This window comes from Aspergillus bombycis (assembly GCF_001792695.1).
Source record: "Aspergillus bombycis strain NRRL26010 chromosome Unknown contig00142, whole genome shotgun sequence".
NCBI classification, from domain to species: domain Eukaryota; kingdom Fungi; phylum Ascomycota; class Eurotiomycetes; order Eurotiales; family Aspergillaceae; genus Aspergillus; species Aspergillus bombycis.
In genome coordinates, this window is record NW_019170144.1 from 36,429 (window position 1) to 58,376 (window position 21,948).

The following is a 21,948-nucleotide window of genomic DNA, read 5'->3' on the forward strand; positions in this document are numbered from 1 at the left end:
ATCCAATCCATGCAAACATCACATCGTAACTAAGGTTGCACAAGTTAAGGTAGTCGGATGCCCATCATTTCCATGCCAACACCACAAACAAGAAGCTTGGTCTCTCCAGACTCCTCGGAAATGAGACCCAGAGATGATATGTCGGCCACGGAGCTGTATCTATCGGCTATCATTTGCACTTGTATTGCGTCCGCTCCGGTCCTCTTAGCATCTACCTCGGCGCACCAGATCTTGACCCGATGGTCATTACCGGAAGTAGCAATGACGGCCTGCATTGTTCCCTTGTCCTGACATTGACGTTGCTTGAGTATCTTGCCTGTTGTGATACATGCTGCATGAGCGTCAGGGATTGTGATTGTGGTAGCATCGCCAGCTTCAGTGCCCGTGAAGTTTGTGTTCAGAAGGGAGAATGTTAGTGCGTTGTCGTCACCGGCAGCAACGACGAGAGAAAATGCATCTGATATATGAGCAAGCTCCAGGCATTTAATACTGTTCGAATGAGTCTGGTATCTGTATTCGCACGAGATGTTCTCTGGCGTAATTGGGAACGTGCCGACGGGCTTTTTCAGGTGAAGAGCCGAAGAGATAGTGTAGTACGGCTCTAAGACCGAGGTTAAGTTCCAGAATGTGAAATATCCATCTGTAGATGCCGTTAGCAAGCTCAAGGTGGAGTCGCGCAGTAGGAAGCATGCTTCGGTGAGGCAATTGCTTGTATAAGTGCCCTCAGCCAGTAGGGTGAAGTTGCCACCATCGACCGTCGAAGAATAGTGGAATATCTACTACACTTTAGCTTGGCATAGGAGAGAAATGGCCACGAATTTTTACCTTAAGCGTGGAGTTAGAATATACCAGGCAGAACAGGAAGCTGCCATCCGAGCTATTCTCATCCACCTGCAGCACATCAAAACTGGTCACTCGAAGATCAGAGAACGGATCATCCCTGACGGAGGCTACTGCATTGGTCGCAAGTCCAAACAAGGGAATCGAACGAATCTGCCAAACGATGAATTCTTCGGTCCCGCCACTGGTGAAGAGATAGTTGCCCTTCTTTGACCAGCGAATTTGCTGCAGTCCGACCCGATGCTTTTTCAGGACCCGCAGACATTTGAAGGAGCCCCACAGCTTTTCTTCGTTTGGTTCTGTCGGTGCAAATATACGCACGATGGTATCCTCCGCCCCAGTTGCAAAGAGGGGGCCATCTTCCGTGTGAGCTACATTCATAGCCTTGATCTCTCTTCCATGTCCTCCCGCACGCAAAGTACGGTTAGCATCACCCCGAGTCTGAAGAACATTGAGATTCTTTTGGATCCATATAAACACGCCGGACCCAGGTTTCTCCGGGTTGGGCTGGAAGGCCCATCTCCGGTGCGCACCACCACATAAGCGTCTGACAATTTCGGACTGTGTGGTCTCGTTCCACAAAACGAACTCTTTTCCATGGAACCCATACAGCATAAGATCCTTGGATTGTCTGTCAATGTAAGCACCCTCTATTTCAATGGTCCGAGTAGCATTGGACCGATGGATCGTCCGAACGGTAAGCAAGTTTTGTGGATCTCCCTCGGCCTCCACCTCGTGGACACAGTAGACTCCAGATCGACCGCAAGTCAAGAAATAATTCAGGGAAGGGCTGTTTTCTCCATAAAGAGATGAAAACGACGATATACAACTGATACCCTCCCGAGAGTGTATCTTACGATTCCAGATGGGTTGCTGAATAGGCATTGTGTTCGCAACGCGATATAGGACAAGGGAACCGTGCGTATTTCCTAGAGCCACATATTGGTTGCCACAAATCAAGGATGCGCAAGTTACTCCAAAACTGTGAGGAAGCGCTAAAGTTATGATCTCCATTTGCGATACCTCGCCTTCTGATAGTGATATCTTGACTAGACTCAAATGGCCTTGTTGTTGGTGGGATGAGATGAAGAACAGAGTCTCATGCGAATCAGAAGCGCCACGTTTATAATCAAGGGCAAATAGCACCAATGGCCTTGGGCCACTCTCGACAATTCTGAGCAGTGATCTGGTGTTATGATTGTATAATCGGACTAATCCTTGTGAATTGCCCAAAAGCGCAATGCCACACTGTGGCAGGGAAGCTATAGCACAATATGATGAGAGATCTTCTTCAAGGAACAGTGTTTCCTTGAGAATGATGCTTTCAGTCGAAGCCTCCGCGCTGATCCAACAGACCTGCACCTCGCCACGTGTAGTTGTTGTTAGGAAATGCTCTGGTGTAACAAAGGCGAACGCCCTAACAGATTTATCGACCCTAGATTGAGATATTCCAGGACCAGCTGAAGCAGTAATGCTGTTGTTTCTGTTCGGCAAAATAAGTGCACATTCCGCATCCACCTCTACCTTGAAACTTTTTACAGCACCATCGGCACCACCAGTATAAACCGTTGTATCCTTAGCAGTGCTGCGCATGCATAGGGACCAGATATGCTTTCCGGTATGATTATGCCAGGAAGAGATTTGGCCTAAACTAAACTTCGGCATCAGAGATGAAGATGGCTCCCAGCTGAGATCCCAGACTATACAAGTTGCATCCTCGCCACGTGAGAGCAGGCTCATACTGGACCGGTCTTCAGCTCTTGTAGGCAAGAAATGCACACTCCATATCCGAGCTTTATGGCCAAAGGCGCTCGCCACACAGGATTCCGAGCCGAGGCCATCGCCAATAGCTGCTCCACCAAAGCCGGTGCTTCGGAGCTCAAAGCCATCCGTCGAATAGGCGGACGGGTCGTCAGGGGATGCATGCTCACAGTCTGAGATATCCCATATCCTGACTGTTCTATCATCGCTACAACTCGCCAGGAACCGTCCATTGGGGCGACCAGGTAAAGAGGCAATTGCAGGAGATATCCGAACTCCAAAAACCGACCCCTCATGGCCGGTGAAGAAATGATGGATGGAGCCAACAGCACTGGGGTTAAGATGAACACTTTCGTCTAGAAAGCAAGACCAAATTATCACCTCACCAAAGACGGTTCCAGCAGCAATCAGCACGTGCGATGCCGAATATGATATAGTATCAGCTGAGTAGAGGATAGACTTGACTCCAGCAACGAGCTGCTGAATATGGATCGATTTTGGATATGTCGACGAGCCTCCATGCACCACATAAAGCCCAAGGAGGCTATTATGTGCCGTCACCACGTAAGCTCTGTCCACTCCATTTGTGGAGTCAGGCGCACACCCAGCCAGAATCCAATCTGGTGCTAGATATTCCGCACTGACTGGAGCCAGGGACACTTCAGCGCTTTCAGCAGCCTCATTTCTAGCAAAATACAAGTCGATAATTCTCAACGATTCACCTCCCCAGGCTAGAAATTGTACGTATGAATTACCTGTTTTCTCGTCTTTCTGATTCAGAACTATGAACCCATGAACGTTGTTTCGTTTGAAGGTCTTTAATTCGGCCAATATTTTGCCACTCCCATCATCAATCAACCGAGAGTACGGCCCTTGTCCTTGCAAAATAAGTCTTGCATCTCCCAAATCAAGTGCTTTCAGTGCAGTTACAGGGAGGCAAACATCTATGTGCTAAGGGTGGGATTAGCCGTTGCATTGTGCGATATTGAATATGGATCACCAACCTCGAGCGGTAGATACATTGATGCAAGGGGCAATACATTAGTTTGCAAGCCCGTGAGATTTTGACTGGAAAGTGTCCTGACGCTCAAAATTGTATGTACAGCAGCATTTCCTCACATGCCTCGATTATCATTTCCAAAATTCCCAGAATTTCTATCGATAGCGAGGCGGATTATGTAATACGCCTCGCCTTGGGCAAGTTTCCAGAAGAGGCATAATTGGGCACGTGATATCGTGGTTCTCGTGTCTGACGCAGTGGCGACACGACTCACGAGCCGAGGGAGTTACTTATCATTTGTCTCAACGGTTGGACTCTTGACTTTCCTTAGCCCTTGAGACCGTGTATCCTGTTCACGATCTGGTCTATGAGTGTGTCGTAAGGTCATGTCGCTGGGGTACGCCTTTCTAAGTCAGCATGGGTGTCCATGGGCTTTGGACCGTTTTGCAACCTTGCGCGCGGCCCATAAAATTAGAGGCACTGAATAAGAAGCGCTTAGCGGTTGATGCTTCGATCTGGATATATCAGTTCTTGAAAGCTGTACGTGATAAAGAAGGGAATGCTCTTCGTAACTCTCATGTCGTTGGCTTCTTCCGTCGCATCTGCAAGCTGCTTTACTTCGGAATAAAGCCAGTCTTCGTGTTTGACGGTGGGGCGCCGATTCTTAAAAGACAAACAATAGCTGGCAGGAAGAAGAGACGGGAGGGTCGCAGAGAGGATGCCGTACGAACCGCCGGGAAGCTGCTTGCCGTACAGCTGCAAAGGTCTGCGGAGGAAGAGGCAGCCAGACGCAGAAGTGGAGCGCCCAGAGATCAAGAGGAAGTCCCAGATAATCCGGTATATGTTGAAGATGCTGGCATGACCGAGAAAGAGAAGCGCCAAGCTCGGTCATTCAGGAAAAAGGATGCTTACCATCTCCCGGATTTACATGTTTCACTGGAAGAGATGGGAGCTCCGAACGATCCGCGGATTATGTCTCGTGAAGAACTTGAGGAATATGCGAAGCAATTCTACAGAGGTGAAGACATTAACCTATACGATTTCTCCAAGATCGATTTCGACAGCCCATTCTTCATGAGCCTTCCTGCTACGGATCGATATAATATCCTAAATGCCGCGCGACTACGAAGTCGACTGCGCATGGGTTATTCTAAGGAGCAGCTGGAAAACATGTTTCCAGATCGCATGGCCTTCTCAAAATTTCAAATTGAGAGGGTAAAAGAAAGAAATGACCTTACTCAACGCCTGATGAACATCAACGGCATGAATGGTGAAGATGCTTTCTATAATTCGGGCCAGCGGATTGCTGGAGAGCGCGGTAAGGAGTACGTGTTGGTCAAGGATAACGCCGTGGAAGGTGGCTGGGTCCTGGGTGTCGTAGGAAATAAGGATGAAGGGCGGGAGCACAAACCTATCGATGTCGACCAGTATGGCAAGCAAGAAAATTTTCCAGAGAAGGATGAGGATTCGGAAGACGATGGGGGCTTTGAGGATGTGCCCATAGAAGGCCTCAACCGACTTCCCAAATTTGAGTTCCTTCGGGAAGGCATCTTCGATGCTTCGGTCATACAGCAGATGCAGGAGAACACTGAGCGAAGGGCAACTCCAGGTCTGTCACAGAGCCATGAAGATAACTCTCTTTTTGTGCAAGAGGATGAGCACGAAAGACTACATCGCCGCCGACGTCGTGCTATTGACGATATATTTGAGATGGATGGAGAGAATCAAGATGAGGATCTTCAAAAGGCGATAGAAATGTCGTTGAGACCCACATCTCCTCTAGATCAACCTGATAACGACATGCCAGACATCTCGATCAACCGTAGCAGTGCCCCTCTAGCTCCACTCAAGGAAACGATACCAAGTTTCAGTCCCGAAAGCGACGACGATGGCTTAGACTTTGCAGCTGCCCTAGCGCAGTCAAAAAGGACAAAGAAAGACCCAGTCTCGAATCATCCTTTTGATGGGCCTCTTCCTTTTGAGTCTATCAAGCTTGACAAGCCCTTCAAAACGGAAAAGCCCCAATATGAAGAGCTTGATCAGCATGCTGGCGGCTTCGAAAAAGAACCAGCAAAGAAGACAAAAGCCGAACAGCCGTTACCACCTTGGTTTTCTGGAGGGAGCTCGGCTGCCGAGTTTATTGCCGATAATGATGATAGCCCATTGGAAACTCATCGGGATAGTACCGTGACTCCAGACCATGTTTTCCTGAAAAATCATCAAACCCCAAAAGTCATTGATATTGATATGCTTCCTGGCACTAATGAGGTGATTGACTTGGAGGCGAGCTCTGGGGAGGGCAAACAGCCTCGAACTACACAAGCGCTGGACAGGACAGAGACTCCGACAAAAGATACTACGACTGCATTCCGTGAGATTCATACAGCAGCTACTGAAGCTACCAATATCTCCGGACGAGTTTTTATTGCAGAGGCTGCCCATGAATCATTTGCTTCCCATAATATAGAGCCTAGTATGGATGAGCAGGCAAGCCTGTTGCGTACTCAACCGTCGCCATCTCCCGAGTTTGAAGATGTTGAACTACACCCAAAAGAGACGATAACCGGCACTGTTGTTCCTGAGATGGAATCACAAAGCCATCAAGTTGATGAGCTTGAAGGTATTCTTGAGGAAGATGACGGGTTTTCGGACCCAGAAGATGAGGAATTAATGCGACAGCTTGCAGCTGAAGGTGAAGAGCACGTCCGATTCGCGGCTACATTGAACTCTACGTCGCATACTGAGAATATATTTGATTACGAGCAAGAGCTCAAACAGCTGCGGTCCCAACAAAAAAAGGATCGCAGAGACGCGGATGAAGTTTCTCAGATCATGATCTCTGAGTGTCAGCAACTCCTAACGCTGTTCGGCCTGCCATACATTACCGCGCCAATGGAGGCTGAAGCTCAATGTGCAGAGCTGGTAGCATTGGGCCTCGTCGACGGCATCATCACTGATGATAGCGATATCTTCCTGTTTGGGGGCACACGCGTGTATAAGAACATGTTCAACCAGGGGAAATTTGTCGAATGCTATCTTACTTCTGATTTGGAGAAAGAATATGCCCTTCATCGAAGGAAACTTATCAGCTTTGCCCATTTACTTGGCAGTGATTATACCGAGGGTATACCCGGTATTGGACCTGTGACAGCGCTGGAAATTCTCACTGAGTTTTCTAACCTGGAGGAGTTCCGTGATTGGTGGACCCAAGTTCAAATGGGAGTGAACTTATCCGACGGGAAGCATGCTGCTTTTTACAGGAAGTTTAGGAAACAGGCTTCTAAAATCTTCCTGTCGCCTTCTTTCCCGAATGGCCAGGTTGATGTGGCATATCTCGAACCCGAAGTCGATTCGGATCCATCTCCCTTTCAATGGGGAGTTCCCGATTTACATGGTCTGCGTAATTTCCTGATGGCGACGATCGGATGGAGTCAGGAACGGACCGATGAGGTTCTGGTGCCAGTGATCCGTGACATGAACCGCAGAGAACAAGAAGGCACGCAGTCTAACATCACAGCTTTCTTCCAAGGGCCACAAGGGGCCGGTGCTTTTGCACCGCGTGTCCGCAGCGGAGGCCAGAGCCGAATGGAAAAGGCATTCAACCGACTTCGACAGGAAGCCGGGAGCGAGACAGTCCGAGCTAAGCAAAGTACGGGAGCTGAGACCAACCCAGTGGAGCATTCGGAAAGCACTGGTTCCTCCCAACCTCCACAGGGGGAAAAAAGTACCGGCACTAAACGGAGTGCACAGACTAAGGATAGTGTGAGTGGTGATGATGTCACCGGGAAAAAACGAAGGACCCGACGAACTACTACAAAGAAGTGACCAAGGCTATCTCGCTCTCCAATTTTTTTTCCTCTTCCTTCCCAGGTTGTTATGTAATAGAAGCTCGAATAGACGATAGATGGCGCACAACCCCACAGTTAGTCATAGCCACATAATGTTGCTTTGGAGCCAATCCCTCGGGATGCGATCTGACGACGATCCCTAATGCGGAGACAATCGATCATTTGACCTGGATCTGGAATTTAAATTAACCTTATATACTAGTCGCATCTTACATATCCTGCGTGGCGGTACAATTTGTTGCAAGACGTGTCATGTCGGGTGAAACGCTATGATAAAGGGTTGAATTGGAACAACGATCGATCACCTTGTTTATGAACCAAAGTCAAAAAAGAATTCATTTCAGGGAGGGTCATGTACAAGGTAACCTCAAGCGTGTGATGACATCCGTTTGAGATTTTCGTTCTCTTCAGCGTTGGAAACCGCAGAAAAAAGTTTCTCGGAGACGGGAATCGATGACATCAGTGAAATGGAAGGAATGTTTGGGTCGCAATGACGTCGCAGATCACGGCTTAGCTCTTGATGATCATTAAAACAGCTCGAGTAGCTTTGCTCCCAAGCATATATTCTTCCTTTTCCTCCCCCGCGGATTCCTTCCCCCCGTGCAGAAGACGATCTTCCGGAACAGCTTGTTCATCAGTCCCTGTAAAATCATTTGTCAATTGAGAACACGCTCGTCAACTGATTGTTCATCACTGCCTAACGTGATCTCCGAATCGGGTTAGCCTCCCGAGTAGTCTCGACGTCACCGGCGGTTCTCCTGTTGCAACGTCCAACTCCACTGCTCTCATTGCACTTGGTTCAAGGGGGAAAAGAAGGCAGGAAAAGAGGTTCAACCAGGAAAAAAAATACACAAAAAAAAAAAAAATACAAAGCACCTTCGACCGTTCCTTGGATCATTTTGTCCTAGGTATACGAATTTTCGCCCTTCCATACAGAAACCCCGTCCGATCACTTAAGTCGGTTCGGTTGCAGTTCCTTCCCCTCGTGCTCTCGTCGCCCTTCCGTCGCATCCCGTTGCTTCCACCGGTACACGTCACTCCTGCGCAAATCGAACCTTCAAAGAAACCACTCCGTCCATTTTCAGACAATTCCTCCCAAACTTTTTTCTTCTGATTTCTCTGTATCCTTTTATCTCGTTCGCTTGCATCTAGCTTCCATACAAACCGTAGCTATGCATCGCACCTATTCTATGCGCCAATCGCGCATGCCCACCGCATCGCAGATTGAGAATCCGCCTCCGCCGCTGTCCACGACCAAGACAAACCGATGGATTGGGAAAGGCGGCTTCGGTGAGTGTGTTTGGGCTCCTTCGGCTGTCTCGCAGCAGATGAAAGTTTCTCCTTGCGAGCAGCTCCCCCTGCAGCGATTGAAGCTGCTGCGCAAACGGTGCTGACAATGCCTACTGGCCCAGGCCATGCCTTCCGTAAGAATGCCGCCGGCGCATTCGGACCCGATCTAGCAAGGAAGCTCTCCCAACTCGTGAAGATGGAGAAGAATGTCATGCGTAGCATGGAAATGGTAGCCAAGGAGCGCATGGAGACCGCTGTACGTGGCAGAGTTTTTCACACGAATCATGGACATGGCGACTAACATCTTCACAGCAACAATTGTCCATTTGGGGTGAAAACTGTGATGAAGATGTGTCCGACGTCACGGACAAGATCGGCGTGTTGCTCTATGAAATTGGAGAGTTGGAGGATCTCTATGTCGACCGTTATGACCAGTACCGTGTCACTATTAAGAGCATTCGCAACATTGAGGCCTCCGTTCAGCCCAGCCGAGACCGTAAGTTGATCCTCGTTGTTCAAGTACCATACCTTAGAGTAATCCTGACGACGAGCTATATAGGCAAGCAAAAGATCACCGATGAGATCGCCAAGCTCAAGTACAAGGACCCGAACTCTCCTCGGATCGTTGTTCTCGAGCAAGAGCTAGTTCGCGCAGAAGCCGAGTCCCTCGTGGCTGAGGCTCAGCTTTCCAATATCACTCGCGAGAAGCTCAAGGCAGCTTTCCAGTACCAGTTTGATGCACTCCGGGAGCACTGCGAGAAGGTGGCCATCATCGCCGGTTACGGTAAGCACCTTCTGGATCTCGTCGACGACACTCCAGTCACCCCCGGTGAAACTCGCGCCTCGTACGACGGATATGATGCCAGCAAAGCTATCATCCAGGATTGCGAAGAAGCACTCGCCAACTGGGTTACCTCTAAGGCCGCCGTCAAGTCCGACGTGTCACAGCGCACGCGCACCCTCTCTCAGCGTCGCCGGGAGGCTATCGGCAAGAACCGCGATGGCGTCGACCTTTCTACTCAGGACCAACCCATGAGGGGCGATCGGGACTCGTGGGTTCCTGCTGATCAGCACCCAACCTATGTTGAAGACGGTGAAGAAGTCGCCAGCACTGTTGACGGAGAGGCTCGGGGTCGAGAAGAAGAACGCGAGCCTGTCAGCGTCTAATGGGGCTGATTGCCACCACGAACATCAACGTTGGTATATGATATGTTGATGGTTTTTGCTGAATCCTCGTCTGTTTATCCTTGTGATACTCCGGATTGAAGTCCCGCTTGATGTGATGTTCTCGTTTTGCCGTGATTTCATCTCTGTTCATGTTACCACCCGTGTGATGTTTACTACACTTAATTCAAACCCTCCGAGGGCACCTACCCGACAAGAAGATTGTATCCCGATGCCCATGTTGGCCGTTGTACGCCTCGAGTCCGGCCAATGATGTCATGACCCCCTTACTATTCACGGATGAAGAACAATGTTTATACTGATCGAACAGAAGAACGGAGGGGGGAGAAACGAGAGACCGGAAGATTTGTGATACCATGGGTCAGATTGTCGGAGAGGGGGGTTCATTTTTTAATTGAATAATGTAATACCATACTATCTGCGACAGTATATTCTTATAGTGATTTTGAATTGGTCATTCGGTTTGTTCAGGATAGGTAGGAATACTAATTAATTCTTCTCATGTCAATACTGTCTTGTATGCTTCAAGGGTCGGAATGGTGACTGCCGTTAAATTTCCGCTGAAACAGTTGTACTCTGGCGTACTGTGTATGGAGGAGGTAAAACTTGGGAACTCCACTTGTAAAACCCCCTTCGCTATTTCCGATTGGTTATTGGCGTCGATCTGCCTCCAACCAAGTACTAGTAGTACTACTAGCAGCACCTAACATCACGGACGCTCTGACTGACACCATCGCATTCTGCAATAGACGGGTAAAAACATCGACTTCCATACTAGTAGTACTCCGTACTCCATAGTACATCCGAAGTCCACAGCAGATATACAACAATCCCTGACATTCCAGATCATCCGAAACAGAGAGTAAGAGCTGGGCACAACAAAGACCGTCGGGATGAATCGGAAATGCCCACCCCGCAAGCATTCTAAAGTATCCACCATCTCCAGAGTACCGTTGGCCGCCCCCGAAATTTCCATCTGGACCTTGAATAGCCGACGCGCATGATGTCAACGCCCATGGCCCGTTGCTTTGTTCCCCGGATTCTACCCTCTTAGCTGACCGCTTTTGTTCGGTCGACGGGTGATAGTCATTCAAAGGGGTGTATTATAATTTCCTATTATCATATCGACCCCTGTGTATGTGCATATACGGATTGAATACTTGTAGCGGATTGATTGTACGGAGTGCTTTCCAAAGACACGTCACTTTCCTCACTGATTAAGTACTCGTGGGTATTCCATACTTAAACTAACTAGTAGTCTAGTACCTAAGTATACAGCCAACGCGGGCTTCTGCTGCTCGAGAGGGTACCTCTGCCCCTGCGGTACTTTACTTTTTCTCTTCTTTGACTTACACAGGCGACTTGTGAATTACGGTCGAGTACAGTACTTTCTTTTGTGGTTTGATCCATTGTTCAATGGTGGAGAGCTGAAGCTTGATATGTATGTAGTCACTCTTTAAAAAAAGGTAGCAGCCAGTACTCCGTCGTAAGCGCCAAGATCGAACAGCCCTAGAACAGAAAAGAACACGACAACAATACCGTCCCTTGCGAATGTATGTTCAAGAAAGGCCCCCCCTTGTATATTGTCAAGACACAAAAAAGTCAACCGGTCTGGATGTGCCCCGTATCTTGGATCCTCTAGGTGCGATTCATATATCCCGTATACTTCTCGCCTGCAATCTATACGCGAAGCGGGCTTAGGATAAGTCCCGGATGAATGAGAATTGAACGCCATCAGTTGATTCTCGGCTCGAGTACCTATCAGAGGTTTAAGCCGAGCTACTGCGGGCACGGTAGGATCATATGCTGTCAAGTCCAACGCGTGACATGGGTTTGCCAAATTCAACACCAACAATGACTATATCCCACCCTTATACTCCAATTGCGGGTGACAGGGTGGAGGAGACCCTGACCCTGACCCTGACCCGTGAAGACACAAAAAAATTGTAGACCACCCCTAACTTGCCTGCAAGATTCACCGGCATAACTTATAAGAAAAAAGCGGACAGAAGGGCGAACAAGAAGAACAGAAATGAAAGGAACTAAACAGCCGAGAAAATGATACCATGTCTCAGGTCGCGCACTCACACTCACACACAGCGGAAACAAAAATGATAAAGTCATTACATCGTCAAGTGCCCCCATCATAGGACGGATGATCAGCCCAAACATAGATAGAGGGTATGAAGACAGATGCGAAAAGGGAAACTGAAGCCAACGCCCAAAACATGAGCATGTGGGAATATCAGCAAAGAGGAGGGGAGGAAGAAGGACAGAAGGAAATGCTGAAGAGAACACAAGGCAACAGGAAAACAACAGTTCTTCGTTTTGGTCTCTAGTGATCGGTACCCACACCCTTCTTTTTTGGCTGGATATGTTTTTGGCCGTTCCCGCCACTATTGCCTTTTTGGTTCAAGGCTGTGCTGTCTTCTGGGGGAGGCGGCATGCGAGTACTTGTCGCTTCGTGTTTCTCGGTCAAGAGATTCTTCAGCCATCGATTTTCCATCTCCAGCTGGGCCACGCGGGCCTCGAGAGTAGCGTTCTTTTCAGTGGTCTCTCGCACTGTGCGTTCCAGCGTCTGCTCACGCTGCTTCTTTTTCATGCGAAACCGGGCGCTAGCCGCGGTGTTCCGCCGCCGCCGGTCTTCTTCGGCAGCACGACGAACATGCTCTTCTTGTGAAAGTGCAGAAGCGAGGTGATCGCCAGGGATCTGCGTGCTGTACTTGGTGTTGCCAAGTTGACCGTTCGGGGGTGATATGGATGATGAGACGTCCGAGGGAGTTAGAGCCCCCGGGGCATGACCCAGATCATCAGGTCCGTAAGAGATTGGAGGGTAGATCGGGTGAGCTGGATATGAGATCATTTGGTCGGGGAGAGAGTAGTTGATGTGTTTATCAGCTGCTGGGAATAGGTGTAAGTAACGGAAAGAACAGAATCTAGGGCAGCAACGCTGCAAACAGAACTCTACTGAAGGTGATAAGACAGAAAGAAGGAGTGCGTGGTATCACACGAGGGAAGCTCCAAGGGGACATGAGACCCTTGGTGAGGAGGCCTTAGATGAACACAGGGAGATGCGCGGTTAAGGGTCCGACAACACCAATGACAAGGTTACCGACGTTGTCATTGGTGTGATGGATTGCGTGCTCGTCTCCGTGATCAACCAGGCATGCGGGTGCAAATGAGAGAACAACCAAAGGGATATAAGAAAACCGACAAATCAAAAAAGAACAAAGCAGAACAGGCAAGAACAATAGGGAGTCAGATGAAGCAAAACATACATGAGCCCAAAGTTAAACCTCAACTCTACAGGTTGTGGGCTAGTACAGAGTATGGAGTGGCCCACGAGCGATAAGAGTTGGAAGAGCAAGGCAACAATGATAGCCCAAGATTAACAATCGCAAACAAACTAAGGACACAACAAACAAGAAGAAGCTTTTCCCCGGAAAAAGGGAAAGGGGATATTTAGATGGAGACGAACGAGATCAACTCTGGCAGCGATCCGAGTACGCCTCAGCAATAGATAGCTCTACCATTTCCACATAATGCCGCAAAGGCCACAAAATTGAGACACGAACCAGGGATCGAGCAGATGGCGCAAACAATGCAACGTTGAGAGTCATAAAAGCTCAGACTTACCATGATAGGGATACCCTCTCACATCGATCGGATTCCGTTCATCCTCGATGCTATCGTAGGAACTGACGGAAAGGCCGCCCATTCCCTCAGTCTGGTCGTAATCCATACTCAGGTTTTGAAAAGGAGCCAAGCCGGCCGAGTCTGCGTCGAAAGAGTAATGTCTACTCTTTGCCAGGGCAGGATCGTGTCGGGAGAGTAGGAAGTTGAAATTCTCAAGCCTATCGAGGCTTGACGCTGTCTGACGAGCGATGTGCTCATCTGACATATTGGCTGCGCGATGGGTTTTTAGAGGTTTTAGAGCTGCGTCCGTTCTGGTAATGGCCTCGTTTTGGTCCTTGCCTCTTTAATTTAAGTTTCTGGTAATTTTTCTTTTTTTTCTTTTTCTTCTTCTGAATTACCTCTTGCGCCCACCTAATCTAATTTAAAAAATTTTTCTGCTTCTTCTTGTGAGAGGAGCAGGAACCGGACTGGAGGGCGATGGCGCCAGAACAAGCTTGAACCAGAGAAGAAAGCCAAACCCCAGATCGGCTCAAAGAGGGGAAAGCTCGGAATTGGTCCAGGAATGCACGAATTTCACAGGTCCAGGATTGTATGACTTGTCGCAAAGATATCTGTTCTGCGATCACTGCATCGCAAGTCGCATAGCGCGGGAGGTGACCAGCCACGTACGCAAGAGAACGAATGGAAATAATATTAGAACAATAATTATAATAGTTGACAACAAGAATAACGGCCCGCGACGGGGGAAGGACAAACTCGGTAATAAACCTCGTACGGATGGAGACGATAGAAGCCGTTCGAGGGGGATCGCAGAAGAAGCGAAAAGGAACCACACCACAAGGACCAATATCACCAACGCAGAGACATGGGCGATTGATGGAGCACCGGCCGGGGGGCAAACAGCAGGCGTAGCGCCAGCGAGCAATTGGAACGAGGCAAGAGAGCTGATCGTCTCACGCCCGTCCAAGCTAGTGGATGATCTGATAGAATGGAGAAATGTCGTGATCGCGCGCTCTGGTTCGCCAGTTGCAGCCTCGGAAGTAAGTGTATGGTAATTTTACCGCTTTCTCAGCGGAACGGCGGAGCAGTTGTATTTTTGATGGGGGTGGGAGGAAAAAAGATTGGAGGTGAAGGAACGGATGAAAAGGGCAACAACGTACCGAAGGGGGGGGGAGGGAAGATATGGGTGGTAGATATAAAGAATAAAAAAATAAAAAAAAAAGAAGACTTCAACGTCCACTAGAACATGGATACTACGTATTCGTCCCATTGAGGGGGGTATATCATGATCAAGTGCGTGGATTTCCTTCTCCGCCCGTCAATAAGGAGACGGGAAGGGGGAGGAAAATTACGTGCACATGCTGTTCATCCATACGACGTTGCTACGTAAGTCCAGTCTTCCAGTACCTACTAGTACAGTTAGTGTACGGGAAGTCTGGTATATACTGTCAAAAGATGGAGATCTGAGTGGATCAGGGAAGTTACAGGTACTTCTAATGTACTCGAGATAGAATTGTGATTGGCATTATCGCCAAGTACTCAAGTACCTAACCATGCAGTGACGGCCCATCAATACGGTAAAGTAAGTTAAGTCCGAGTACGTGCCAGTCAATCACCATCTCCATGGCTCTTCCAATCTATTCTCTCCCTTAGTTTATAACAAGACTCCACTTCGGGGAGACAGAACCTCTGTTCCAGACTTCTAGTCCTCAGCAAAGATGGTTTCATCCCAATTCTCGAGCAAATCACACCCATACCTTACGTGTTCCTAAATGACGTGGATCGTCTGCTTAACTCCGTCCAAATTTTACGACCTTACAAGGTAAGCAACAAAGCTTGGCATTTCTCGACCTCCTGAGCTCTGAATCCTATTATTATTATTCCACTGTCCTTTGCTGGCGGCTTTCCCCGCGCTCCACGGCGGGAAGAAACAGTCCCTCCCCTTGTCCAGTTCCGTGGTAGTACTTTTTCCAAAGAGATAGATTGATCGTCGACCAACACGGCTCTTCCGCTACGTAGTATGATCCGAGAAGCAGAGGCGTGGGGGACAGAAAACAGGGAAATTCTATGTCTCGTTGGACTGACCTACCGACCTCGGGATCCTGATGAGCATCTGTATAGTTATATGGAGTACCATACAGTACAACCTCGACGTCCAGCTATCTACACCGAAGAGAGTCATGATTATGTGATCCGCAGTTAGCCAGGGGTTTCTGGTCTCAACGCTACCTACAAGTCCACCGACCATCAATTAAGTTCACTACTAATCACTCTGGTGTAGTTTAACCCAAAGCCAGCCAGTCCCTCCAGTGGTAGACTCCACCATGACTTCGTGGTGTGGCGATTTGAACGGCATATTCACCATTTCTGTACTTAGTACAGTATAAGGGTCCGCACGGTGAAGTCCACCATCTTCCAATGGGTCTTGCTATTTGCGAGACTCAGTCTCCGCCATGCGCAAGGGGCATTCTCTTTTAAATGAATGCCATCGACATCTGCTTCCGGAACCATCCAGGACAGCTCTCCTGTTGTCCACAGGACCTGTCTGAAGGAAGCCGAGGTCGGCTTTGGTGCTTTCACACCTGGTCTGAGGATCTATATTGCGTCTTCCGAGAAAATCCATCGTCTGAGAGGCCCTTTTATATACAAAGCGCCCATACTCACCACTCGCATCGATTGGGGGCGGAAAGGGCCGATTTGCAATTCCGACTTGTGCGGGTACCTAGGGTTAAAGCCTGAGCAACATCCTAGTTAGCGCGGCGCATCCATGCGGTCCGGGCATAAGCCATGGCTCTCCAATTCCAACGCTTGCAGGCTAATGCATATTCGCAGTCATGTATAACTCTCCTAGGCCTCGTGGTGCTGTAGTGTGACTGAATCACAATACCGGTAAATAACTACCGGTACTTCGTATCATTTAACAGACTAAAAGTGGCTTGTGGAAACGATGCTTTCGCATGGATCTAGTTCATGCGCCTCGATCCACCAGGTGACTGAACATATTTCGTCAATTTCTCACTATCTTTCGACATGGACTCCGTAGAGAATGGCGTGATTTGGACCTCTAGCGGATTGCGTGAGAGGCAGCCTTGGAATCCAGGCAGTTCAAAGCAAGGGCTGTCGTGACCCTGGATACTCGTCCCCACCCAACAGCTCATCTTGGGACTTTTGATTTATCTTCGCGGCAGGGCATTTGGCTCTGACAGCCCTCGGTTGTTATTCCCCCATATGCATACATTTCCAATTCACCTTCGTCACTTGGAAGCTGTATCTTCCGGTGTTTGGCTTCATGCTGGACAAAATTCGGGTTCCGCGCTGGGGACAGACCTCCTAGATGGGACGAGGATGTAATTCTGCAGTCGCAAGATGTTCTACAGGTACACTCATTCGCAAACTATTTGACTTGGGGTTTAGGTCTCGTACACTAACAACTGTGAGTGTCTGTCGCCTTCTAGTCCCCTTTAACAACCCTCCTCAAGGCTATTGCACGGCCAACGGTTTCTCCAAAGATCACTGGTTTTTAGCACACCGAAAACTCCTGTCACACTGACCAACCCACAAAATCAATTAATCGAGTCACAAAATAAAAGGGAATAAAGGAGTCTACAAGAACTATTCTATTACCACACAAGGTAGCGATATGACTGAGAGGAAAATAAAGTCTATGATTGATTCGCTGTCCATCTCAGGCGCAGTCTAATTCAATGGCTCAACTTCTGCTCCCCAGACAAGATGGTCAATGCATCGTTGTGGAGCTGCTACGTTAAGGATTAAATTGCGGACAGAAGCTCTATCCCACAAAAATATGCCATCGTCAAAATAACCTACTTTCGGGCGAGCACCCACGGACTCGCGTTATAGCTATGATAGGTTCCCGACAAGCCAGTTAATGAACATCGCTAGCACAGTACTGGGCTCTTATAGCCCTTGGTGACAAGCTATTTCAAGACAAGGCAATATTTACGTGTTCATCGTGGGCACTTCTGTTGGATTGAAGCTGAGCCAAACAATGTGATATATGGATCAGAGAAAGGGCTCTGCAGCTTCTGGGTCAATCAAAGCCCGGCACTAAGGCTTATCAAGACTACTCACTCTTTGCTGTAAGTATAGAGCAGTGGCTTTTGATCCTCAGCCCAACCGCGGGCTTCTAGAAATCAAACAAAAGGCGAAGTGCCTCGTACCCATTACGCGGAAGGGCCACTGGTTTTGAAGCTCAGATCATCAACATTTGAAGGAAACGCCGCTGCTCAGATTAGCACTCACTGGGATAATCTACCCGCTAACTGCCAGCTCCTTGGCCGGAATTAATATGAGCACTGCGACCACTTGCTCCATGTAGTGTTGATTCTTGTTATCAAACGTCCCTGACATCCAGACCCTTTTGATATCAAAAATATGGTGGGCCCGGATCGGATGTGCTAAGACCCGATTCCCGAGACATAAAATTGAAAAAGGAACATCAGCTTTTTTAACATTAATAATGGCGCTTCAACCCGCAGGCCGGAAAAAAAAAAAAGAAAAGAAAAAGAAAAAGAAAGAAAGAAAAAAAAAAGTTCAGTTGCACTTCTGGTTTTCACGTCCTTTTGTCTATACGATCCCTTTCCATGTGTATATATCTACCACCTATGTATGATAATACTGTGCAGTTATATCACGGATAAGCGGCAAAGGCTTTTCCTGCACTAAGAGACCAACAGAAAACCAAATGGGGCTGTCAGGTTAAGATTCGAACTGAGTGGCCCTATCATTCGCCCGCTTTCCCCGTCTGCTCCTCCACGTCCTCCGGCTTGTCCAACTTCGGTGGGATCCAACTGCTACTGACCGTCAAATCCCCGCGCTTCTTCTTCTCTAATTTCTATTTTTATGCTTTCTCATCCTTTTAACAACATCGTATCTTTAACCCTAACATAACGTCGGGTCTACCAGGTGGACCGGTGCCAAATCCACGCCGCGGGTTTCCAGTAAACAGATGATCTGTTGAACCCGGGGCACGGGCCCGATCTACTTACACTTCTTGTGGTTCACCTGCCTGGTCTATTAAAAAGACAGACATAAAAAGATATGCAGAACTCAGCGCGAGATGCTGGGATTATGCCATCTTGGGGAGCGCTAGGTAGCTCTTCCGTTGCCCGACAGGGTACGCGATTAAGCAACGGCCATAGTCTTGCAAGTCGAAGGCGTAACCCATTGGTAAGAATTATTCTCTTTGTGCGTGGTATGAGGTGCATTGGTTGAGTTCATCTGGATAGGCGTGTGAGATGTGTTATAAGAAGAAAGTCAAATGCGAAGTTGAAGGCTCCGATGCGGCCTGTATTCAATGTATGCGTCGTAACATAACGTGCAAATTCACCACAAGAAAAGAGAAAAGAGAGAATCTGAAAAGGTATCGATGCACCACTGCAACTCTCACCTACAACCATTCAAGGGTCCGCTTTTACTAAATAGTTCCTTCTAGAACCAACTACGTTAGAACCCTAGAAGAACGCCTGCGGAAAACTGAATCTTTACTCCGCGCCGCAGGACTTCTAGACGACGAAGATATCAGTCAACTTGACTCCGGTGGTGAATATGGCAACGAAAATTTTGAGGATGAAAGTGATAGTGATCATGGGGGGGACGAGCCTTGTGGTTCGAGGAGCCGTGATTCCGGGATGCTAATATCGAAAGACTCAATACATGTTGCAAACGAAGAGTCGAGCATCACGTCCGGTGCAGATCTGTTGAGTAAATCTGCCGGACAGGGCCAGAAGCTACCTTGGGATAGTACTCTACACCAGCCACCCCTCTTCCGCTATGACCCTCGAGAAGACTCTCGATACTATGGTATGTCAAGCATTATTATCCCCCCTGTGTTGTTCCTCTAAGGCACTTGTTGGTTGACTAATTACTAGGACGATCTTCATTCCTGTCCATACTATCTCGGGATGGGATCGAGTGGATCAAGAGCAAGACAGGAGACTCTAAGTTTCTTACTTTGCTACTCGAGGACAAAAATCATGACAGCCCCTGGGATCACTGGCGGCCAGATGTATTTCATGACGTGTTCTCGTCTACGGTCTTTAAGCCTTTGCCTCCGAGGGCGGAAGTCTTTTCCTTATTGAAGGATTATTTTCGCACAGTGAACCGGTTATTTCCACTGTACCATGAGGCGACGTTTATGCAGTTGGTTGAATGGCAATATACGCAACAGACGTGTGATGATGCTGCCCGTTGGGCCAGCATCAATATCATCCTCTCTTTAGCTTACGAATATCGATTTTCCAACTGCCAGAAGTCAGAAAAAGACAGGGAGAAAGCCTGGCTTTATTACAAAAATGCTATGTCAGTCTTTGCGGAGTTGACATTGCGGAGGACCGATATCTTGAGTGTGCAGGCCCTTATTGGCATGGCATTATTTCTCCGAGGAAATTCGGGTACTCAGTCAGCATCGCCTATCATAACCGCAGCCATACGGTCGTGTCAACGAATGGGACTCCATCGTGACGTTCCCAGACCCCATCTTTCTCAGGCCGAGCAAGAACAGAGGAAGAGGGTATTCTGGATTGCCTATATCCTTGATCAGAGGTAATACCTGTTCAATATATGGTATCCTTCTTATTTCATCTGAAGCTAACTCGGCGATGGTAGCGCATGCATACGGACGGGGAGTTCGCCCACCCAGCATCCAGACGATCTTGATATTGGTTTTCCTGAGGTCGATACCGACGATGAATTTACAATGAACGGCAATGCTTCTTTTTTCCGCCAACTTTGTCATATGACGCTCATAAGGAGCCGGATATATGGCAAGCTTTATGCTGTCAAGGCTCTGCAGAAGATGTCCCCCAAAGAAATCTACGATATTGTACGTGAGCTCCGGGGGGAACTTGAGGAATGGCATAATGCAAGCCCTTTCACCCAACAAGTGAAGCCGAGAGGAGCAGGCGAGGATTTCCTCGTGGGATTTGCCACTGCTGGCTTGCAGTTTGGCTATTTTAATTCTATGATCATGATTCATCGTCTGCCATTGACTATTCATTTTGCCTATATGCGCCATTCCACAATCAACGTGAAGTGGGACGTTGATCACAAAACTATCTTCAACGAGTCGACGAAGGCGAGCGCAATCTGCGTTCAGGCTGCCCGGGACACATTGAAGCTTGTGAATAACCTTCCATGGGGAGACATAGCATGGATCTGGTGAGTTGCCGCAATTTGAGACACCAGTTTGGACCTTCCGCTAATACACCCGTAGGTCTCTGTTGTATTACATTTTCCTGGCAGTTACCATACTATTCACTTATATACTCCGCGACAGTCAGCACCCCAACGCCAGAGAAGATTTACAGCATCTCAGCATGGCAGCAACCTTCTTCGCAACACTCATACCCGGCGACGGCCCCTGCAACTACGCCAAGTTCATGACTAAGATGTGTTCCAACTTCGAGCGAGTAGCCTGGACAGTCGTTGAGCGCGAACAAAAGGCGCTCAATTCAAGCGATAGACATCACCAACCTGTTGCGCCATCTGTGACCACCCCAGGACAGAATGAAAGAAATTCTTCATCCAAGGAGCAGGCAGCCTGTTCCCCTTGTGCCGGCAACGTTGACATTCCTCAACTCGAAGGCCTCCCACGCATCAACTCGTCGGGCTATGTTGTTCCTGAGAGCCCTAGCGCTGCCTCAGAAGACGCCCCCACTGGGGACCAACCTACTGTGAACGGCTCCCTCTTAGGTGGGTTCTCAGTGAGCCAGCCACATGAAAGCATAAGTGCAACCATCCAGCAGAGCTACCCCCATCCAATGGACGATACTTTTCCGGTCTCTATGGCGGACAACATACACCAGCCAGAACTGTGGCAAATTCCAATGGCGGCTGACTGGGAATTTGGCAGTCAGTTCCTGAGCCTTTTCGGTCCACAATTCTTTGCTCAAGGGGGTAGCGATGTCATGTCGGCAATGGCCGGGATGGCAGCACCACCAATGCCTTCGGCGCCAATGAACATGGGGTTCGACTACGAGAATTCCGATAATGTGGAGAGCTATCCTGCATGGATGCCCCGGGGATTCATGAACCTCTTCTAATCAATCGACCAGCAGGGGACTGGACCCTTGTGTGTTGATCACTGAGCATGCAGTTTCAGCGACGTCTTACATTTGTGTATCCCCTGCTCTAATATTCGACGTGGGACGCCCATCGATATTGAGTCATAAGCAGATATGATGGATATAATATTTGTCTGTATCCTAATGAATTGACGACAACTAATACCGGTCACTCCATTCGAAAATCATGATAGCGGCATCATCCCAATACCCATTGTATATATCAAATTGAAGTACAGTTACCACAGTCTATAACCTTCGGGCGAGTAGAACCCCGTCGAAAACACATCTTGCAGGATCAAAG

At 48.5% G+C, this 21,948-nt stretch overlaps 5 protein-coding genes across 5 annotated transcripts; 3 read left to right on the plus strand and 2 right to left on the minus strand.

Moving 5' to 3' along the window:
* Window positions 1–44: 44 nt before the first annotated feature.
* Window positions 45–3,623, minus strand: ABOM_010997 (tRNA (34-2'-O)-methyltransferase regulator RTT10; the record flags this gene model as incomplete). The annotated part of the gene is made up of 3 exons (XM_022538125.1): window positions 45–776; window positions 826–3,552; window positions 3,606–3,623. 3 exons carry the CDS (start codon window positions 3,621–3,623, stop codon window positions 45–47), a joined length of 3,477 nt encoding a protein of 1,158 aa, XP_022384193.1.
* A 395-nt stretch (window positions 3,624–4,018) lies between these two features.
* On the plus strand, window positions 4,019–7,426 carry ABOM_010998 (ssDNA endodeoxyribonuclease RAD2; the record flags this gene model as incomplete). The annotated part of the gene is made up of 1 exon (XM_022538126.1): window positions 4,019–7,426. One exon carries the CDS (start codon window positions 4,019–4,021, stop codon window positions 7,424–7,426), a length of 3,408 nt encoding a protein of 1,135 aa, XP_022384198.1.
* Window positions 7,427–8,621: 1,195 nt separating this feature from the next.
* ABOM_010999 (Eisosome component PIL1/LSP1 family protein) lies at window positions 8,622–9,906 on the plus strand (the record flags this gene model as incomplete). Its single annotated transcript, XM_022538127.1, has 4 exons — window positions 8,622–8,739; window positions 8,862–8,995; window positions 9,052–9,235; window positions 9,299–9,906. 4 exons carry the CDS (start codon window positions 8,622–8,624, stop codon window positions 9,904–9,906), a joined length of 1,044 nt encoding a protein of 347 aa, XP_022384199.1.
* A 2,353-nt stretch (window positions 9,907–12,259) lies between these two features.
* ABOM_011000 (bZIP transcription factor) lies at window positions 12,260–13,825 on the minus strand (the record flags this gene model as incomplete). Its single annotated transcript, XM_022538128.1, has 2 exons — window positions 12,260–12,825; window positions 13,561–13,825. 2 exons carry the CDS (start codon window positions 13,823–13,825, stop codon window positions 12,260–12,262), a joined length of 831 nt encoding a protein of 276 aa, XP_022384201.1.
* Window positions 13,826–18,621: 4,796 nt separating this feature from the next.
* Window positions 18,622–21,623, plus strand: ABOM_011001 (transcription factor domain-containing protein; the record flags this gene model as incomplete). Its single annotated transcript, XM_022538129.1, has 6 exons — window positions 18,622–18,750; window positions 18,810–18,879; window positions 19,006–19,383; window positions 19,452–20,124; window positions 20,188–20,739; window positions 20,795–21,623. The coding sequence occupies 6 exons, from the start codon at window positions 18,622–18,624 to the stop codon at window positions 21,621–21,623; spliced, it is 2,631 nt and encodes an 876-aa protein (XP_022384200.1).
* Between the last annotated feature and the right edge of the window lie 325 nt (window positions 21,624–21,948).